This window comes from Vitis riparia, chromosome 15 (genome assembly GCF_004353265.1).
Source record: "Vitis riparia cultivar Riparia Gloire de Montpellier isolate 1030 chromosome 15, EGFV_Vit.rip_1.0, whole genome shotgun sequence".
NCBI lineage: Eukaryota > Viridiplantae > Streptophyta > Magnoliopsida > Vitales > Vitaceae > Vitis > Vitis riparia.
In genome coordinates this window covers 15,148,651-15,168,713 of record NC_048445.1, presented here as the reverse complement: position 1 = coordinate 15,168,713, position 20,063 = coordinate 15,148,651, and the positions used below count along the sequence as shown (strand labels likewise).

The following is a 20,063-nucleotide window of genomic DNA, read 5'->3' as shown; positions in this document are numbered from 1 at the left end:
GATTAAAAGAAAATGAATTTGAGATTGAGAAAAGTGTGTGACCTTCATTTTTTTTTTTTTTGTTTGAAGAAAGCCATTCGGATTTGTTTTAGAAAGTTATTAGTTCTTGTTTTATTTATTTATGTTTTAGAATATTTAAAAATCAATTTGAATTGTTTCTTATTAATTTGTAGTTGTTTAGAGTTTCCTTTGGAAAGTTATTAGTTCTTAGGGCTTTAGTTTACGTTTTAAAATATATGAATTCATGTAGTATAAATAATTTATACGGCCATGGAATACTTTCAACATGTTAGTGGTTTGTTTTATGGAATAAAAAATATATATATATAATTTCAAGTTGACAGGGTCAAACATGGTGTCAATGGTTTGTATTGTTTTAAATTTAAAATTAAACAATTGGAAGCTAATATCAATGTAGGTTTATAATATCCATGCTAGTTTATGTAAAATTATTTGTTGGTAACTTTGAATATTCATGTCATTTTTTTTATTATTTGTTGTTGGATTTTGAAATTCCATGTTTATCTATATTATCCTTGGAATTATCAATTCTTATTTTATTGATTCATGTTAATTTTTAAAATTTTTAGTTGCTATTTAAAATATCCATGTTAGTTTATATTACCCATAAAATTATTAATTGTTATTATAGTTGATCCATGTTAATATTTTTGTGCTCCTTTGAATTAGTTCTCAATCATTCAACTTATGTAGATTACGTGTGTTTCATAATTTATTATATTAATTTAATTGGTTTCATACTCCAAGTTTATTATTTTAATTTAGGATTTAATATCAATTTAGTAGATGTATATAATTTTATTTAATTAATTTGGTTAATTTCATGTTATTGTTTACTTGTTTTAAAGTTTGCTAATTTTAGTTTTGAAGCATCAATATTTAATTTGTAGTTGTTTATATATATAACTTTAGTTAATTGATTTAATTAAATTGGTGCCATATTTGCATGTTTTCACTTTTGTAGTTTTAGTTGTAATCCGTTGATTAATGTGGAATAGTTAGAATTAGTTTGGCTTTGTTTGATCCAACATTTTAAATGAATGAGCTTGACCTTCCCTTTATTATTATAATTTTATCGAACATCCAAAGTACATTAATTTGATTATTTAAGGATTAAGGAATTATTGATGCATGGTGGTCATTGCATTTCGTGTGGGATTTATATTATAATGTGCGGCCATAACATGTTCAGTTTCATGAATTATATTATTTCTATTATTTATTGGGCTATTACATTATTTCTATTATTTAATAAGTTTTTTTTTTAAACTTCTTTTAATTTTAAATAAAAATTTTCAATTTTCCTTGATTTAGAATAGTTTTCCCAACTCTCACCTTTTTTAATAAACATGAATAAATCTTCTCATTTTCCTTGATTTAAAATAATTTTCTCAATTTTCAAAAGTGTCTTTGGCTAGGTGTGGCCTCCTAAGGTGGTCCCCCTGCGGCAACAAGAAAAGATAAGAGGAAAAAAATTTCCCTGACTGTTGGCCCAAAGGAGCTAAAAATGAGGCCCCCCCAATGAGGTCCCTAAAATGCAACTTACTAAAACTATAGAAAGGTCCAAATGGGCCCAACCCACTCTTGGAAAATGAGGAGTTATTTGAAAACTCAAGGTGTTTGAGAAAATGATTTTAAAAATCATAAAAAATGCATGCCAAGAAGAAAACATGGCAGCATGAATTTTATTAAATCTGGAATTTCATTCGCCTATGGAAGATTTCCAAGGAGGAAATTTTGAAAAGAGAATATAGCAAAATAAAACTCACCTTGGGAGGAGGCCATGCATGGAATAGGTGGATGTCCATGCAGGAAAAGGGCCCACGTCCATGAGAGATGGTATGGGAAAGTTGGACATGAAATGCCAAGTATGAAGAAGATCCAAGCATGAGGTGCAAAAGGAGAGTAGCCTTGCATAAAGAATTTTGGTGGGGACCACGCGCAATCATCTTGTTGTTCCCATTAGTCTCTTTTTTTAGTCTTGGAAATGAGCCATACCCTCAGCCTTTGGGATCAATTCCATACTCATACCTGATACCCCCCACATGAACAATTGCTTTCCACTTGGCGAGAAAGTGTTGTAATTTCCATAATTGCACTTGTGTGGTGGGTCCACATCCAATACTTATTCCCTTTTTCTCCACTCCCGTGCAATTCACATCCATCCACTCACATGGTATCATGATCACTAGGATTCCAGTTATACAAATTGATTAAACTGATCATTGAGCCTCTTCTTTAACTAAAGAAAACATAGCCCCTCGAAATTCAACCCTTCTGAACCACAAACCAGAATAGCCGCAAGGATTAAAAAAATCCAGTAAATTCCAACTTGGAAAGTCTTCTTGATTTGCAATTCTTTGACATTCGAATAACCATGGGAACCACCAAATTTATTTTGACAAATTGATAGTTCATGATATCCACATCCGCCAAAATACATCTTCTAACCCCACCGAGTGGTCAGTCCTTGGAGTTCCCATCCTTGAAGAAGAAAACGAACTGTTAACCTCACCATGCACTGGCTTCTTTTGCAACCCAGAAAAAAATCCATTGAATCTCACCATCAAGAAAAATCTTAGATAATTTCCAGATTTGAAACCTCATTCGCTGGTGCCTTCACAGTTTCCTGTGTGACGTGGAGCTCATGTTTCAGATTTTTTTAACTAGTTGAATTTCGCCACCCGCGTTTTTGTCTCCAACTCAGTCCGCGATTCCGGGTATTCCTCAAATTTTCTTCTAAATTTCTCTCTCTGACAAAGCCACCTCTCTCTCTCTACTGAATACACTTCTCAAATAAGGTTACCCCACTTTGGCCTTGTTTCTGCTGTGGAAATCCTGAGAGCTTTCTTGGCCATATATTGTTCCATGCAAAGTCAGTAGCAACAAGAAGTGAAACCGAGCACAATTTGACTTAGTGAAAGCTTCAGCAACGGGTTCCAAAGATGGTGACTACACGGAAGATACATCTTGTATAGGATGAAGACGAGATTTCCACCATGGCAGGGATGCCGTTAATAATACAGAAAGCAATGGCAGTCTCAAATGAGAAGTTCACAGGTCCGGGAAATCAGCAAGGTTGATGAGACATTCCTTCCCCTGTTCTTTCTCTCTTAAAATCCTTAGGAATATCATTACTCACCCCATAACACAGGGAGGGCACCAGTAGAATTCCTCTTGGGGAGTCAAAATGAACCCAAACCAAACTCCAATAGTATAGAGAAAATATCAAAAGCACGATCAGCAAAACAGACTCACAAACAAAGAAGTCTTCTTAACCAAGTATCTGTCATGAGTCATTCCTGTGCTTATGAATAGAGAGGGAAGAAGCTAAACCCAGATTTATGAATGAAAAACAGAGATGTAATCTTCCAAGGCACAATGTAGTTAAAAAGAAAAAGATAATCAGATTATTTTCAAGCTAGACCAAAGGAGAAAGGGATAAATAAGCCACACCAAGCTCGTGAACAACCATAAAGAAAATCAATCAGGTTCAGATGCTTTCTCTGATACTCACATCTAAATAGCAAAGTGATTTTTGAGCTCTCTGAAGAAAAGAAGAGAACAGCATGAATAAATAAAGGTGAAACCCACAGTGACCATACCTGGAGGACCCAAAAGCCCTCTCTAGAAGCTAAGGCTCCTCTGCTCTGCTCCTCTCCAATCCGTTTCCAGATGTTCCTCCTCCTCAAGGCCCTGCTCTCTAAAAATGCTCTTCGTTCAAATCCTCTCTACTCTGTTTTTCTCTTCTCCAAAGATGCTTTCCCAACCGCCGCCTTTTTCTCCCAAAATGGAAGGTCCTCTCCTTGCCCTAGAATTGCGTGCTCAAACCCTCGCCGAAAATGGCAATAAAAAGGCTCAAATGGATGGCCAAGTGAGGGCACTTGTCCTCATCTGGGTAGGCCAAATAAAAGCTCAAATGGGCCTACTCTCTTTAAAAAAAGGGCCAAGCCCAACAAAGACAGCCCAAAAAGAAAGAGGGCCCAAGGGGTGGTCTACAAATATATTAAATTTAAATACATTTTAATATTATATAATATTATTCAATCTAATTTTAGTAATATATCCTAATAAAAACATAAAATAATATTTAAAAATGTAATATTATTTTTGGATCATATAACATTAATTGAAAAGTATTTAATGTAACAAAATATTACAATTACAAAAGTGTAACTATGTCATACACATATTTAATTAAACAAAATTTTAAAAACTCACTATATAGAAGACTAATCAATGCAAAGGAATTTTACATATTAAAATCTCATATCAAATTCTCATCCAATTTAATGACTCGAGTAGAAAATTCATACTACATATATGGATTGTAATATATTAAATTTAAATATATTTTAATATTATATAATATTGTTCAATCTAATTTTAGTAATATATCCTAATAAAAATATAAAATAATATATAAAATAAAAATATCATGTTGTTGCAAAATAACCATAAGTGGCAAATTTTGTGTCTAAATTTCTATATCATTTTTTACTAACAAAAAATTCAACAAAATATTTCATCGTCAAAATATATATCTTGAAAAAAAAAATCATCCTTAAATGTCTACTTTCATAGCCAAATTTTTTATGAATAACTTACTTATGTGAATGTCTTCATATCAGTATATTTGGCGACAAAAGCTATATTTTTGTCTCTAAATCTCTATAACATTTTTAGTAACAAAACATTAAATAAATTATTTCATCGCCAAAATATATATCTTGCAACAAAAAAAAAATCATCCCTAAATGTCTACTTTCGTCGCAAAATTGATTATGAACAACTTATTTTTTTTGAAAGTTTGCATATTAATATAATTGGAAACAAAAAGATACATTTTTCGTCTCTAAAACTATGTATATAAAAATATTGAGACAATTTTTTAATTTCGTCGCTAATTGATACATTTAGGGACAATTTTTTTTCCCAATCTAAAAATTTTGTCGCTAATTATTCTATTTCTTGTAGTGATTTCTGCAACAAGCAACAGGCCCCTACCACGAGGCAAACCCTACGAATATTGCAAGAGTAATAAGAAATTAGAGAAACAATAGTTCTAAGGCTTTTCTACAAGTCCAGACTAATATTAGGTTAAACTATTAATGCAAACCTTCAGTTTCAGACCATCCACAATTCCAGGACCAGAGATTATGTCAGCATTAACTATATTTGCCCCGTCCAATATCCGTCTGCAAACAGCAGTGCCAAGAATTGTTAAGAAAATGTAAGAAAAGCAACAGAAAAAGAAATTAAGACATACCATATGCAGGAAAAGTGAGACTCACCCTTCATACTGCATGGTCACTATGTTACCAATGTCAGCAAACTTACGATCTTCAAAGATTAAGAAGTTATGTCTCTCTGCAATCTTCAAAAGGATTAAACATAGAATCAACAATAACTTAACAATAACTACAATAAGACTACCCAATAAGCTAATGACAAAACTCAAAACTTTGGAACTGCTATTGCATAAGGAACATTGATGCCTGACAATTCAAAGACAAGGAAAGCAAATAGAGAGTATCTATGCTTACAACCCTATTCTTTTTATCAGAGCCTTTTTTTTTTTTTTTTTTTTGTTTTGTTAGGTAAATCTTTGTCCCTACTAGGACTTGAACCTAGCACCTCCCACAAACCCTCCCCATCCCTTTACCACTTGGGCCAAGCCTCAAGGGCTTCTTTTTATCAGAGCTAATAAGCCTAATTTAATTCCAAAAGAGATGATACAATAAAAATAATGAAAATTTCCCCTAAATAATGCTATATGGCTTATGGGAAACAGAGAAAGAAAGCTTTTCCATGTTAACCATTTTAACAATATATGAAAACAAAGAAGATTTCCAAACGCTACATCCCATTAACTAAAAAGATAAATCATTTCTCTCTCTATTTGCTACTTTATACATGTCAAGCTACATGGCTTCCATAAGAAGACATGAAAATGGATATTATTTAGCAAATTTATTATGGTAAAGAAAGATTGAGTTTAATTGAGAACAATGAGTTAAGAGGTAAACTGGTAAAGAGAGGTCTATAGTGATCTTATGTTTTCAGAACCTATCATCCAAACTGAATGTGGAAGCTATAACTTTTAACATATTTTCAGGTTGAGAGTGGGAAAATGTCAAGGAGGCAATGGTGGACTGTGGAAAGTGATCAAGAGATAAGGTTCACAATTGGAGATTGGAACGGTTCTTCAATGCTCCTATTCTCGACCCTCCATTTTTGCTCACAATAAACCTTGGCAACATTTGCAAATTTGTAAGGTTGCCCATTTGGAAAGACATTTCTTTTAGTTTACTTGCACTGGTGATAACAAAATGCCAAAGGTTTATTATCTTTCCAATCCCTGTGGGCAACCCAATGAGTTCACCACAATCGCATAATATCAATGTTTGTAAATTATAAAGACAACTCATTGAATCTGGTAGCCTTCTTATTAAACAATTAGATAAATTAAGATATCATAGGTGTTTTAGCTCACCAATTGAATTTGGTAGCTCACTTATGTAATAGCCAGCCAAAGATAGTATCCGTAAGCATCTCATTCCCTTGAGAAGGCCATGTAGCACTTTCATAGATATATATCCCCTATCCATGAACCTTGAATATTTGTTGGTAATGCTACTAATGATTGGAGATTTTTCACCTTACCAAATGTATCAAATTTTCTAGCAATCTCATAAGTTTGACAAATAAAAGATGAATGACGAGTTCTTTCATAAATAGTATGTTGCTGATTATTTTCCCCTTTGTCCTCGAAGTTAAAACATACATCTCCAAAAACAAATTGAGCAAGATCATTAATGAGATCATGCATAACAAATTTTGATGACCTGCAATTTGATTGTTGTAAAAATAACCTCACTAATAATTCAAGAAAGTTTTCAACACCTATGTCCTCCAATGATTTCTTTCCTTTTGTTTGGTGCAAGAATCCCTCTCCCATCCATAGCAAGGCTAATTCACCCACCTCAAATTCATAATATTTTGGAAATATAGCACAATATGCAAAACAACACTTCAAATGAGAAGGAAGATGGTGATGACTCAATTTGAGAGCTGGAGGAATATTGTTTTCTCTTTTGGTAAGTACCATACCTTGCTTTTTAATAGTTGGTCCTATGCATCATGATCTAGTTTTGTGCGCAGCATTCCTCCTAAGGTCCTTGCAGACAAAGGTAACCCTTTGCACTTCTTCACTATTTTTTTACCTACTTTCAGGTGTGGATGAGTATCAAAGTTTCTTGTACCTAGTGTTTGTTGGGCAAACAAAGATAAGCAGTCATCATTTGATAACTCCTGGAGGACATAGGGTGAACTAGCTCCGATTGTTGATACAACCCCTTCATTACGAGTTGTGACAATAACCCTGCCGCCTTGTGCTCTGGTCCTCATGGGAGCGTATAAACATCCAATTTATCACAAATCTCATTCCGGACGTCGTCTAAAACAAGAAGAAATTTTTTTCCCAAGAGTTCCTCCTTCAGNGAGTGTCTAGTCCTGTAGGAATGAGTGACTACTCTTGAAAGACTAGGTGAAATGATGAAATTGTGATATTTTAATTTAAATGATGTTTGGGTATCAGCAGGATACTCCACCTTTCCTTTAGTGCACGACCTCCATGCCCACCTTATATGCGCACTTGCTCTCAATGTAATAATTATGAAAAAATTAAAATTAAATATATAATTTATATATTATTAAAATTAAAAATAATTATAAAAATAAAAATAATTATAAAAAAATTAAAATATATAAATAAATTAATAATTAATTATATTATTTTTTATATTTGAGATTATCAAAGTAAATTATTTTATTAAAAAAATATGTATAATATTTAAATGTGAGCATGTTAAAAATAAAAGGAAATTTTATTATTTTAAAATATATTATATTTTTATTTAATATTATAAATATTTTTAGAAAAGTAAAGTGGTATTGTAGACCACCAAAATGTGGCTTTGCTTTATTTGGTTTTTTTAAGGCCTCATTAACATTTTTGCCATGGAGAGAGAGGGAGTTTTGGGCAGACATGAGGGGCCTTAATAAAGCTCTCCCACTTTGACCTTGGCTTCACATCACCACCATGCTGAAAGGACCACCTCCAACTTAGAGGAATGGGAAGGTATGGGTAGAGAGGTTTTTGGGGAAGGGGAAAAACGGAGAAGGCTGAGAGAGGTTTGGGGCATTTTTGAGAGAGGGAGAAGGGTGAGAAGGAAAGAAAGAGAGAGTCGGGATTGAGGGGGGTTTTTCAATGAGTTTTGAGAAGAGAGTGTGAAAAAGGGAGCTCAGAGTAGAGCTGATTCTTAGGTCCATTTTTTAGAGAGAAAACGACGGCTGGTGCTAGAAAAGGGGGCTCAGAATATTTGAATTGTTTCGTATTAATTTGTAGTTGTTTAGAGTTTCCTTTGGAAAGTTATTAGTTCTTAGGGCTTTAGTTTACGTTTTAAAATATATGAATAATTTATATGGCCATGGAATACTTTCAACATGTTAGTGGTTTGTTTTATGGAATAATATATCTATATATATATATATATATATATATATATATATATATATATATAATTTCAAGTTGACAGGGTCAGACATGTTTTAAATTTAAAATTAAACAATTGGAAGCTAATATCAATGTAGGTTTATAATATCCATGCTAGTTTATGTAAAATTATTTGTTGGTAACTTTGAATATTCATGTCATTTTTTTTATTATTTGTTGTTGGATTTTGAAATTCCATGTTTATCTATATTATCCTTGGAATTATCAGTTCTTATTTTATTGATTCATGTTAATTTTTATAACTTTTTAAAATTTTAGTTGCTATTTAAAATATCCATGTTAGTTTATATTACCCATAAAATTATTAATTGTTATTCTAGTTGATCCATGTTAATATTTTTGTGTTCTCAATCATTCATCTTATGTAGATTACGTGTGTTTCATAATTTATTATATTAATTTAATTGGTTTCATGCTATTATTTTCATACTCCAAGTTTGTTATTTTAATTTAGGATTTAATATCAATTTAGTAGATGTATATAATTTGGTTAATTTCATGTTATTGTTTACTTGTTGTAGACCCTCAATTTTGTCCCTTTAACACATGTCTTTAAGTTCGTTTTCAGTGCTCCACGGTAGTTCCTTGGTGGCCCAGTACTACTCACCACTTACCTTTTTCTGAGTCACCTTGGAGACTTTGGTTGAGGGATTATTTGATCCCTTATTGTGACCCTTGGCAGCCCTAACTTAGACTTAGGCTTTTCTTGTTTTTTTTAGGATAGCTTTTAGATACACTTGGCCCATTAGGCACCACTCTAGGCCCACTTAGTCTCATCATAGGCCCGTTTAGGCACACTTGGCCCATTTGGACATTTTTAGTGTGACTTGTATGACTTGCATGGTTACATGGCTTTTGGGCTCGGCTTTTGTTTATTGGTTTATTTTTTTTATTTTTTTTATTTTATTTTATTTTTATTTTTAGTTTTAGTTTTATGATTATCATTCACTTTTTATTGGTTATCTTCCTCTTTATATTATTTTCCTTAACTTATTTATTTATTTATTATTTATTTTTGTTTATTTATTTATTTATTTTTTACCGTTTCCTAATTTATTTACTTGCTTATCTATTCATTCAATTATTTAACTTCAAGAATTTCATGTTTTTGCAAGGAAACTTACTATTGGAGTTTAAGGAAGGTGGGACTCTCCTTGGAAGGTTTTGGAGAGGAATTTGAAATTAGGAAGATTGCTTTTGAATTGGAAGATTTAAAAAATGATAAGGAGAAAAGAAGAGAGAAAATAGGAGATTTCGCCTTTTTTTAGGGAGATTTAGGTTTTAGGGAAAGGGGGATATATATACGTGAGAGAGGAAGGAAAAATGGATCAGTTGAAGGGATTCTGGGGAAAAGTGGAAAAGGTGCAGTCGCACCATTCAGAGATCCAGAGGAAGGTGAAGGAAACTGGAAATAAGAAGGGAGAAAAGAAAGCTGGGTTTCGGAGACAATCTTTGGTCCAGTTTCTCTCATCAGAGACACCACAGCCGCACCAGAATTTTAAGGGGAGAGTCTTCTGTCCAGACAGCTACAGATCGGGTTCCGAAACGTGATCCTCCACTATTTGTGTTGCTGCAACACCTTGTGCCATACTCATGCATCTCCGGAAACACCCAACTACCATTGGAGATCCACACCAGCTTGTCAATCCCGCTACCTGAACACCACAAGCGCACCAGAATTTTAAGGGAAAGGCTTCCACCACTCTACGGATCTTCACGACTTCATCTTCAAGAGCACAAGTGTGCACGCTGTCAAAGGAAATTCCTCTCCATTAACGTGCAGCACTTTGAGGACTTGCTGTGCATGGATATCCATCACACAAGTCACCTTTGGAATTGTTTTTTTTAATTAAAAACTCTTACTGGTGGAAAGTGGCCTTCACGTTTTAAGGTAATCTAATTCATGCTATTATAATTTCGTTTCATGAAATATTCAATTCAATTCATACTTGTTTAGGATTTTATCTATTGTTTAGGTTTAATTATTTCCAATAACATTATATTCATGATTTAGTTTTAAAATTATTCCTATTTGGCCTATGCATTTTAAATTTTATTTTATTTTTTATTGTAAATTCATATTTAGTTTAAATGTTAATTTTTAATTTCTTTTTCTTAACTAAATAAATTAATTTTGATTTATTATCCTAGCTTGAAGATTATGATTTTTGTTTAACGTAGTTACAATTTATTTGTTTAGTTTGGCAAATTAGATTTTTTTTAGTATTAGTTTGGGCAATTTTTGTTGATGATGGAAAAGTTAGGATTTTTTAGAGTTTGGATAATTCATGATGATGGTTAAAAATTTAAAATTTAGATTAGCATTATTTTTGTTCTCAATAAGGAAATCCATGTTTAGCTTAAACGTTAATTTTTAATTTTTCTTAACTATTATTGATTTATTATTCCATCTTAAAAATTATGATTTTTGTTTAATGTAGTTACAATTTATTTTCTTAGTTTGACAAATTATATATATATATATATATATATATTAGTATTAGTTTGGGCAATTTTTGTTGATAATGGAAAAGTTAGGATTTTTTTTAGAGTTTGGATAATTCATGATGATAGTTAAAAATTTAGAATTTTGATTTGCATTATTTTTGTTCTCAATTAGGAAATAATAATAATAAAAAAATAAAATTAAATAAACAAATAAAAAATAAATAATTATTTTAGTTTGGATTGATCCTGTTTTAGTTGATATTTTTTAGAGTTTTAATTAATTTGATTGGTTTCATATTGTTTAGTTCATGATAAGATTTTTTATTTTTTATTTTTTTTCTATTCCATTTTTCCATTAATTCTATGCTTTCGAATTGTAGGCTATTAGTTTAGTCTATTCCCATGTTGTCATTTTGTGTTTAAAAGTAGTTCATTTTAGTTTTTGACTAATTTTATTTATTCTATGTGTTTGTTTTCTTTTATTCAATTGTTTAGTTAGTCGATTAAATTTATGGCTCCAAATCATCAATATTAGTTGATACGTATCGTTTGTACTATTTTAAAGATCACATAATATTTAGTGTTTGATTAAGTTTATCTTAAGATTAAATGTTGTTAAAGCTTCAATGCTTGTAAGATCTATGGTTTTGATTTATCACTTTGGTCATCCTTTGTCAAATTCAATTTTTAGAGGCTATCGGAAAATAGTGAAGATTAGCCTCCATTCTCACCTTCAATTTTCTTGGTTGTCAAAAATTCTACTTTGTGATTTTGTTCTCTTTTGTTTTGCTTGGTATTTTGATTCATACACTTTATTGCTTTCAAATTAATTTCTTTTTAGTTTTAAAATACAACACTATTCTCAAAATCTCATTTTCCTTAAAAATCCATTTCAAAAATTCATTTAGAGTTCTTAGAATCAAAATCTCATTTTTTAAAAATAATGTGCAACCATGTTTTGATCGGTTCACATCTTTCAAATAAAATTACAGTTTTGAATAAAACACGAATCAAAGCTTGTGGTCCCAAATAAATGGGATAATTCTAAGCTAAATTCGTGTATATCGATTGGGGAATTGGTGAAACCCCTACATAAGAAAATCTTTTCAAAATTTATTTTTGTTGCCACATTTGACACTTGTTGAAATCATGTCTATCTATTTTTTTAGGAATTATATACAAGATGTATGTGATAATTGATGATTCTGTATACTTTGATCACTTTTGCTATGCTAATTAGATAACGAGCATGCTAGGATTTCTATATTTTATTATTTGTTATCTAACCCCTTACAACTTGAGGAAGCACGTTACAAATTATCTATGCTATCCAGGTATGTCCTCTATCACCTACTTTCTGAATTCTGTGAATATGCTTGTCATTGTGAAATAATGCTTATGTCTAATAATGTTTGGTTGTTCTGATATATATGTTTCATTGTTTGATTATTTCTAATAAAATACATGCTGGATGATATATTGTTTAAATTAACCATCGATGTTTTATGATAGCGCTTGAGAAGCGGTCCAGGTACGCATCCTAACCTTCCTTTATTATGATTTGATCTTGTTTGGCATGCTATTTTTTTGGAACCACCTAGCCTACTTAGGTATCCATAATTAAACCGATTAATTGCCAATTCCCCTTAACTTAGTTAGTAGAGACCTTTAGAGGGCTTAGAGGGGTGCTACCTTTTAAAAGTACCTTCCTAATAGGTAACCTGATCCCCGGACTTAGACTTGGGTTTTTCAAAGACATGCTTTTTCCAAAAATTATGGAGTCACATTTTAGGGTTTTTCTTTCTTGTTTTATTTTCCCTTTAAAATAAAATAAAATAAGTGGCGACTCCAACTTTTTCCAAAAATTAATTTTTCACAAATAAAAAGCGAGTCTCGCCGATCGAGTGGGGGCGCACGTGAAAAATGCGGGTCCACACTTGTTTTAAAGTTTGCTAATTTTAGTTTTGAAGCATCAATATTTAATTTGTAGTTGTTTATATATATAACTTTAATTAAATTGGTGCCATATTTTGCATGTTTTCACTTTTGTAGTTTTAGTTGTAATCTGTTGATTAATGTGGAAAAGTTAGAATTAGTTTGGCTTTGTTTGATCCATAAAGAGGACTGCCAACATTTTAAATGAATGATTATTATAATTTTATCGAACATCCAAAGTACATTAAGTTGATTATTTAAGGAATTATTGATGCATGGTGGTCATTGCATTTCGTGTGGGATTTATATTATAATGTGCGGCCATAACATGTTCAGTTTCATGAATTATATTATTTCTATTATTTATTGGGCTATTACATTATTTTAGGTTTAAGTTTAATTCTAGGGTATTACATTATTTCTATTATTTAATAAGTTTTTTTAAAACTTCTTTTAATTTTAAATAAAAATTTTCAATATTTCCTTAATTTAGAATAGTTTTCCCAACTCTCACCTACCATTAATAAACATGAATAAATCTTCTCATTTTCCTTGATTTAAAATAATTTTCTCAATATTATTCATGATTCAAAATTTCTCAATTTTCAAATCTGTCTCTACCTAAGTGTGGCCTCCTAAGGTGGTCCCTACGACTACAAAAAAAACTAAGAGGAAAAAAATTTCCCTGACTGTTGGCCCAAAGGAGCTAAAAATGAGGCCCCCCCAATGAGGTCCCTAAAATGCAACTGACTAAAACTATAGAAAGGTCCAAATGGGCCCAACCCACTCTTGGAAAATGAGGAGTTATTTGAAAACTCAAGGTGTTTGAGAAAATGATTTTAAAAATCATAAAAAATGCATGCCAAGAAGAAAATATGGCAGCATGAATTTTATTAAATCTGGAATTTTATTCGCCTATGGAAGATTTCCAAGGAGGAAATTTTGAAAAGAGAATATAGCAAAATAAAACTCACCTTGGGAGGAGGCCATGCATGGAATAGGTGGATGTCCATGCATGAAAAGGGCCCACGTCCATGAGAGATGGTGAAGAAGATCCAAGCATGAGGTGCAAAAGGAGAGTAGCCCAAATAAATGCTCAAATGAGCCTACTCTCTTTAAAAAAAGGGCCAAGCCCACCAAAGACAGCCCAAAAAGAAAGAGGGCCCAAGGGGTGGTCTACAAATATATTAAATTTAAATACATTTTAATATTATATAATATTATTCAATCTAATTTTAGTAATATATCCTAATAAAAACATAAAATAATATTTAAAAATGTAATATTATTTTTGGATCATATAACATTAATTGAAAAGTATTTAATGTAACAAAATATTACAATTACAAAAGTGTAACTATGTCATACACATATTTAATTAAACAAAATTTTAAAAACTCACTATATAGAAGACTAATCAATGCAAAGGAATTTTACATATTAAAATCTCATATCAAATTCTCATCCAATTTAATGACTCGAGTAGAAAATTCATACTACATATATGGATTGTAATATATTAAATTTAAATATATTTTAATATTATATAATATTGTTCAATCTAATTTTAGTAATATATTCTAATAAAAATATAAAATAATATATAAAAATAAAAATATCATGTTGTTGCAAAATAACCATAAGTGGCAAATTTTGTGTCTAAATTTCTATATCATTTTTTACTAACAAAAAATTCAACAAAATATTTCATCGTCAAAATATATATCTTGAAAAAAAAAATCATCCTTAAATGTCTACTTTCATAGCCAAATTTTTTATGAATAACTTACTTATGTGAATGTCTTCATATCAGTATATTTGGCGACAAAAGCTATATTTTTGTCTCTAAATCTCTATAACATTTTTAGTAACAAAACATTAAATAAATTATTTCATCGCCAAAATATATATCTTGCAACAAAAAAAAAAATCATCCCTAAATTTCTACTTTCGTCGCAAAATTGATTATGAACAACTTATTTTTTTTGAAAGTTTGCATATTAATATAATTGGAAACAAAAAGATACATTTTTCGTCTCTAAAACTATGTATATAAAAATATTGAGACAATTTTTTAATTTCGTTGCTAATTGATACATTTAGGGACAATTTTTTTTCCCAATCTAAAAATTTTGTCGTTAATTATTCTATTTCTTGTAGTGGGAGAGAGTGAACAATCACTTCTTCAAATACAATCCATTTGTAATAGACCTTGTTATATATAGACTTTCCAACTTCAACCATAACTTGACAATCGTATTCTCTTCTATAGCCTCATGAAGTACCTTATTACCCAAGTACAATAGAATAACACTACACTTTCTTCATAAAGTTCATCCTTCTTTTCATTAGACATAATTGTTGGTTGAACCTTTTTGCCTTTCAATGCTTTGGACAATCCCTGTTGAACTAATGAGGCACGCATTTTAACACGTCATAAACCTAAATCATTTCTTCCATCAAACTTTTCAACCTTAAACTTTGTTTCCATTCTAGGTCTAATAACCTGTACTTTGATACCAATTTGTTGTGAAAAATCATGACAAAGAATAATAATTGGGACAAAAGAATAAGAGAACAAGGACAAAAAAACACACAAAGCACACAAGTTATGTGATTTGACCTAAAGGCTACATCCACAGGCAAAGATAAAGAAGAGCTTTCATTATTATTCAAGGAGAGTACAACCCTAGAACTCTCAAATCCCAATATACCCAAAAAAGAGACTCACTTTTTTTGGTCAAAATCTCTTCTTATATTTTTTTCTTAAATAACAAGATTCCATAAATAAAACTAATTGTATAATTGTCAAAGATGCCTATTTGTAACAAAATATTTCACAATAGGATGTTTCCTTTTAAATAAGAGGTAACTCCCTTATAAAAATATTTTTTATTAGGAAATTATCAATGACTTTCCAATTGACTTAAAAATAGAATTAAAACACTTTCCAAACATTCATATACATGAAAATTATATAGGAATAAGAAAAATCTTTGACTCTTTTTTTTTTTTTAAAAAAAAAAGGAAATTGATTTATTTGGAGTAATAATAGTATTCCAATTGCAATAATTATGTAGAAAAAATTGTAATAAATACATTAGTTGAAGGAAGTATGATTGCTTTACTAATAGTTGCACCCAATTGGAAGATGTTTCGACTTATATTCCAACTAATGTAATTTCATTATAGATGGCCCTTATACTTATCAATTAATTTATTCAATGTTGACTTTTTAAAGAGTTTATTAATTTCAAAAATAATTTGAAATATAAAAATTAAGTCAATTAATACCAAAATTTTTCAAAACAAAATTAGCCTAGCATAAAAGTATGTGTGTATTTATTATTTTTTATTTATTCAATGAAACGAAAATTAATCAAAACTTGTAAATATATTAAAATAAACTTTAGAAAATGTTAAAACAAGTAATAATACACATATTCAAATTGTTTTATTAAAAGAAATAACATATATACCAAAACAAATACGAAAATGATGGTTGATATAATTTGATATATTTAAAGGACATAAAAAAATTAATGAATATATAATAATAATAATAATAATAATAATGAGGAAATTACAATTTAATTTCTAAACGTTTTTTAAAGCAATATCATATAAATCCTTTAATATAAGTTTCTTGTTAGGATTATTAGTTAGAGCATATGATAAGCATGTGGATATTTACTCTCAAATAGTATCATCCCGTCTAATATACCCTTGTATCAGGATTTTTAGTTAGGTATCGCCCGATAAGCCTTAACGTTGCTGACAAGTGAAAATACGCTTTTACCCCTACCATTTTTTTCCATCAATTTTGAAGGGGACGTGGGCTTTGGGAGCCCAACTCTCATCCTCGTTCTATGCCAATGGAGGCGGCTTCTGCTTCATCGCCTTCTCCCGCAGTCTCCTCGCCCACTGCTTCAGATCCCAAACTCCACTTCCTCAAGCAGGCATGATTCTCTCTGTTTTTCATTTTTCCTTACTATCTTATCTCTCTATATATAAAGATAGATGATAAATGATGAGGATGATTGTTATCGGCATTTTTCAGATAAGAAGCCATGAGATTGCTATTGGAGAGCTCAGTAATCTTCCCACCTCCAGGGTAAGCCTATTATGCAGTTCTGATAAGTACCCATTTCAATTTTTTTTCTTAATTTGTTGTTGTCGACGAACACCAGAAGATTTTTCTTATTATGATTGCTTCTTCAAGAAGATGTTGAAAATCTTCAAATAGAAGAGACTTGTATTTTTCCTTTTTTTAATAGATAGGTAAGAAAGAGGAAAAGACAGAACCCGGGTGTTAAAAATGCTTCAAATTGAAAAAATAGAACTTGGGTTTTCTTGAATTTCATTTATAGGAATCCCCAAATGACTTGTTCATAGAATTCTTGAATTGAAAACCTAACTTGGGCTTGCATAGAATTTCATGAGTCCTGATAAAAAATAATGTGCACAGGTTGTGTAATTTTGTGTAATTAAGTGAAAGCATGAGACACAATAAGGACAAAGTGGGTGGAAAAAAGCAAGACTCTAGTTTCATTGATTGCATTTTCCGCATTGGGCTCTCTTCTAAGTCTAAGCTGTGTTCATAGGTTTTTCATTTGGTTAAGAAGAAAAAAGCTGTGGTAAGGCCCAAAGACCCTGTAATTGACATCAAAGTTAGGTTAATCATTAAGGATGTTGCTATATCCATGACCTAGACCTCTTTATAGATCCCACAGAATTAAGCGGCTGTGACAAGCAAAAACATGTTATCTGTTGTGATAAGAGAGCTAAGTGTTGGATGGTTGAATACTTTTCATACGTTGTTTGCCATAGCAGAGAGTGGACAGACACCAGAGGCCAATAACAAGGTGGAAGTTGGTACTTCTGAATCCTAATCTCCTAGATTTAGGAGGAATTTTTTAGGAAATACACCAAGAGAACTAAAGGTTCCAGAAAAGAGGTGCAGCCCAAGGAAACAGGGAGTATAATAGTTGCACCTTAAAAGAGGAAAATGAAACTAAATATCACCACCATCAATATCTCAGTGTGCTGAAAGCCCTGAAATAGATCTTCCTCACACATTGTTTAGTCTAACTCTATGGTTTCTTAACGAGACTCATAGTGTAGTTTTTGGAATCCTAGGCTCATATGGTGCCATTGTAGACTAGGAGGTGGCTCCAGTGATTGCTTGTTGGAGTTGCTGAACTCTGTGGTAAGTGGCATTGTGGATGCCACAAATCATTGACTCTGGCGATTTCTCAACCTTCTCAGCTAAAGAGATTTTGAAACATTGGGTGCCATCCAGGGTGATGTCTTTCTTTTTGGTTTGGGAGGTGACTGGGCAAAAGATCTTTAGAATCAATCAGCTAATGAAGAGAGGTCAGGATATGATTATTTGGTGTTGCCCCTGTAGTATGTATGGCATGTCCTTGTTCTTTGTAAGCAGGTTTTTAAATTTGTGGTCTATGGTTTTCTACCCATTGGGGTGTCTTGAATTCTTTCCCCTCAGTCAGAGAGACACTGCTTAGCTGGGGTAGCTTATTCATTTGTGGTAACTGCAAGTTGCCTGGGAGCTTGAGACCCTTTGCATTGATCTTGGTCCATATAGAAAGAGCACAACAGGAGAACTTTTGAAGGAGTGGAGATGTCAGTTTTGGTTGTGCATAACTTGTTTCTAAAGGCTTTATTCTTGTGGCTTAGAAAGGGGTGGGGAATGTTAGTCTTTCTTTTATCAACTTTTTTAGATAGCTTTGGAGTGGGGGTAATTAAAAGGGTTTGGTTGTTTTTCCTTTTAATTTTTTTTCTCATTTTAGCATGACTTGGATATAGCATGTATGCATAGATTTTCACCACTTTTTCACTTGGCGCCATTATTAATATATTCATTCTTATCTCACCTATCATAAGCAAGTAGATAAAGAAAAGTCCCCCAAACCGAGGGGACTTAACACCCTTGAGCCCCATGCATCGTTTTCTTGGATGGTTATTTTGGGTATCTCTTAGGCCCTACCCAACAATAGAGGGTTGCTTTCCTGAGTCATTTTGAGTAATGCCTTTGTTTTCTATTTGATCTTGTGCATGTTCTTGTTCCTAGGTGATGGACATTAGTAATTCTACCATCCTGCTTTGAATGGAAAAGGATTCTAATTTTATAGGACTGACCATGCTTATCAAGTTTTTTAGTTTGATGAGCCCTGGTTATTAGTTTTCTAGGATTTTCATTATTTTTATGGGGGTGTTTTTATTTGGACAACCTTTTTACAATTTACAGCTATTGACTTCTAATAGTAGTGTAGATCCAGAGGATTGCTGTTCCATGGAAAATAACTTCTTTTTTTATTTATTTATTGTTTTATTTTCCCTTTTGTTGATCACAGAATGTGTACCAGAAAAATGGGAATCTCTTCTTCCGCACGACCATCCAGAAAGCTACAGCTTCTGAACAGAGTAAGAAACTCCACCTGCACCTCCTACATTCTTTTTCCATGTATAAATTATAACGATGCTTTTCACTTAATTCTTTGGACAGAGCAACTTAATTCGGCCAAAGCTAAGCTACAAAAGCTGAATTCACCATAATATCACCAACCAGCCATTTCACCTCTGGAAATATCATGTGGGCTACACTCTCACCAGGTGTTTAGATGAATGAAAATAGAGCCAGTGTAAATGATTCTTATTTTCCAGTACAACGATTTACCAGCTTGCAGGTCTGGTGGACTTGGGTGATCAACAGGGGAAGAGCTGAGTGTTTTAGAATAGTTTCCAATCCAAGGATCAGTCTGTCTATTGCTGTATGGGAAGCTTTCTTGCCCTTGATGTGGTTGTGCTTATTTGAATCCTGGTTGTGCATTCTCTAATTCTGACTGCTCAGTTGTCCTGGCAATGTCAACATATACAATGTCTTATCAGACTTTCTTATTAAAACGATGGATATGGATGAACAAGCAATTTTTGAGCAAAATCAGTTTAATAATTGCCCTCAAATGCCTGGTGACTTTGTATTTCCAGGTTTTCTCATCATTCAATCAACCTCATACCCGAACTTGGGAGGCACAAATAACAGTATCTGTGGTATCTCTTG

The 20,063-nt window shown here is 31.8% G+C and overlaps 1 protein-coding gene and 1 long non-coding RNA gene across 2 annotated transcripts; one reads left to right on the top strand and one right to left on the bottom strand.

Annotated features, from left to right (window-relative positions):
* Positions 1-4,860: 4,860 nt before the first annotated feature.
* On the bottom strand, positions 4,861-5,439 carry LOC117932820. Its single transcript, XR_004654233.1, has 3 exons — positions 5,316-5,439; positions 5,141-5,219; positions 4,861-5,041 (listed from the first exon to the last, which is right to left on the bottom strand). It is a non-coding gene; the product is annotated as an uncharacterized LOC117932820 (long non-coding RNA).
* Positions 5,440-9,922: 4,483 nt separating this feature from the next.
* On the top strand, positions 9,923-19,966 carry LOC117931999. Its single transcript, XM_034853056.1, has 5 exons — positions 9,923-10,146; positions 16,812-16,941; positions 17,043-17,096; positions 19,357-19,426; positions 19,509-19,966. The coding sequence occupies exons 1-5, from the start codon at positions 9,923-9,925 to the stop codon at positions 19,556-19,558; spliced, it is 528 nt and encodes a 175-aa protein (XP_034708947.1). The 3' UTR covers positions 19,559-19,966.
* Positions 19,967-20,063: the final 97 nt, after the last annotated feature.

Excerpts from the sequence above, each read along its gene's own strand:
- LOC117931999 (XM_034853056.1), top strand. The coding sequence starts at position 9,923 with ATGGATCAGTTGAAGGGATTCTGGGGAAAAGTGGAAAAGGTGCAGTCG. Across the intron at positions 10,147-16,811 it reads TACAGATCGGGTTCCGAAAC|GGGACGTGGGCTTTGGGAGC; the intron begins GTGATCCTCCAC and ends TCAATTTTGAAG. Across the intron at positions 17,097-19,356 it reads GTAATCTTCCCACCTCCAGG|AATGTGTACCAGAAAAATGG; the intron begins GTAAGCCTATTA and ends TGTTGATCACAG.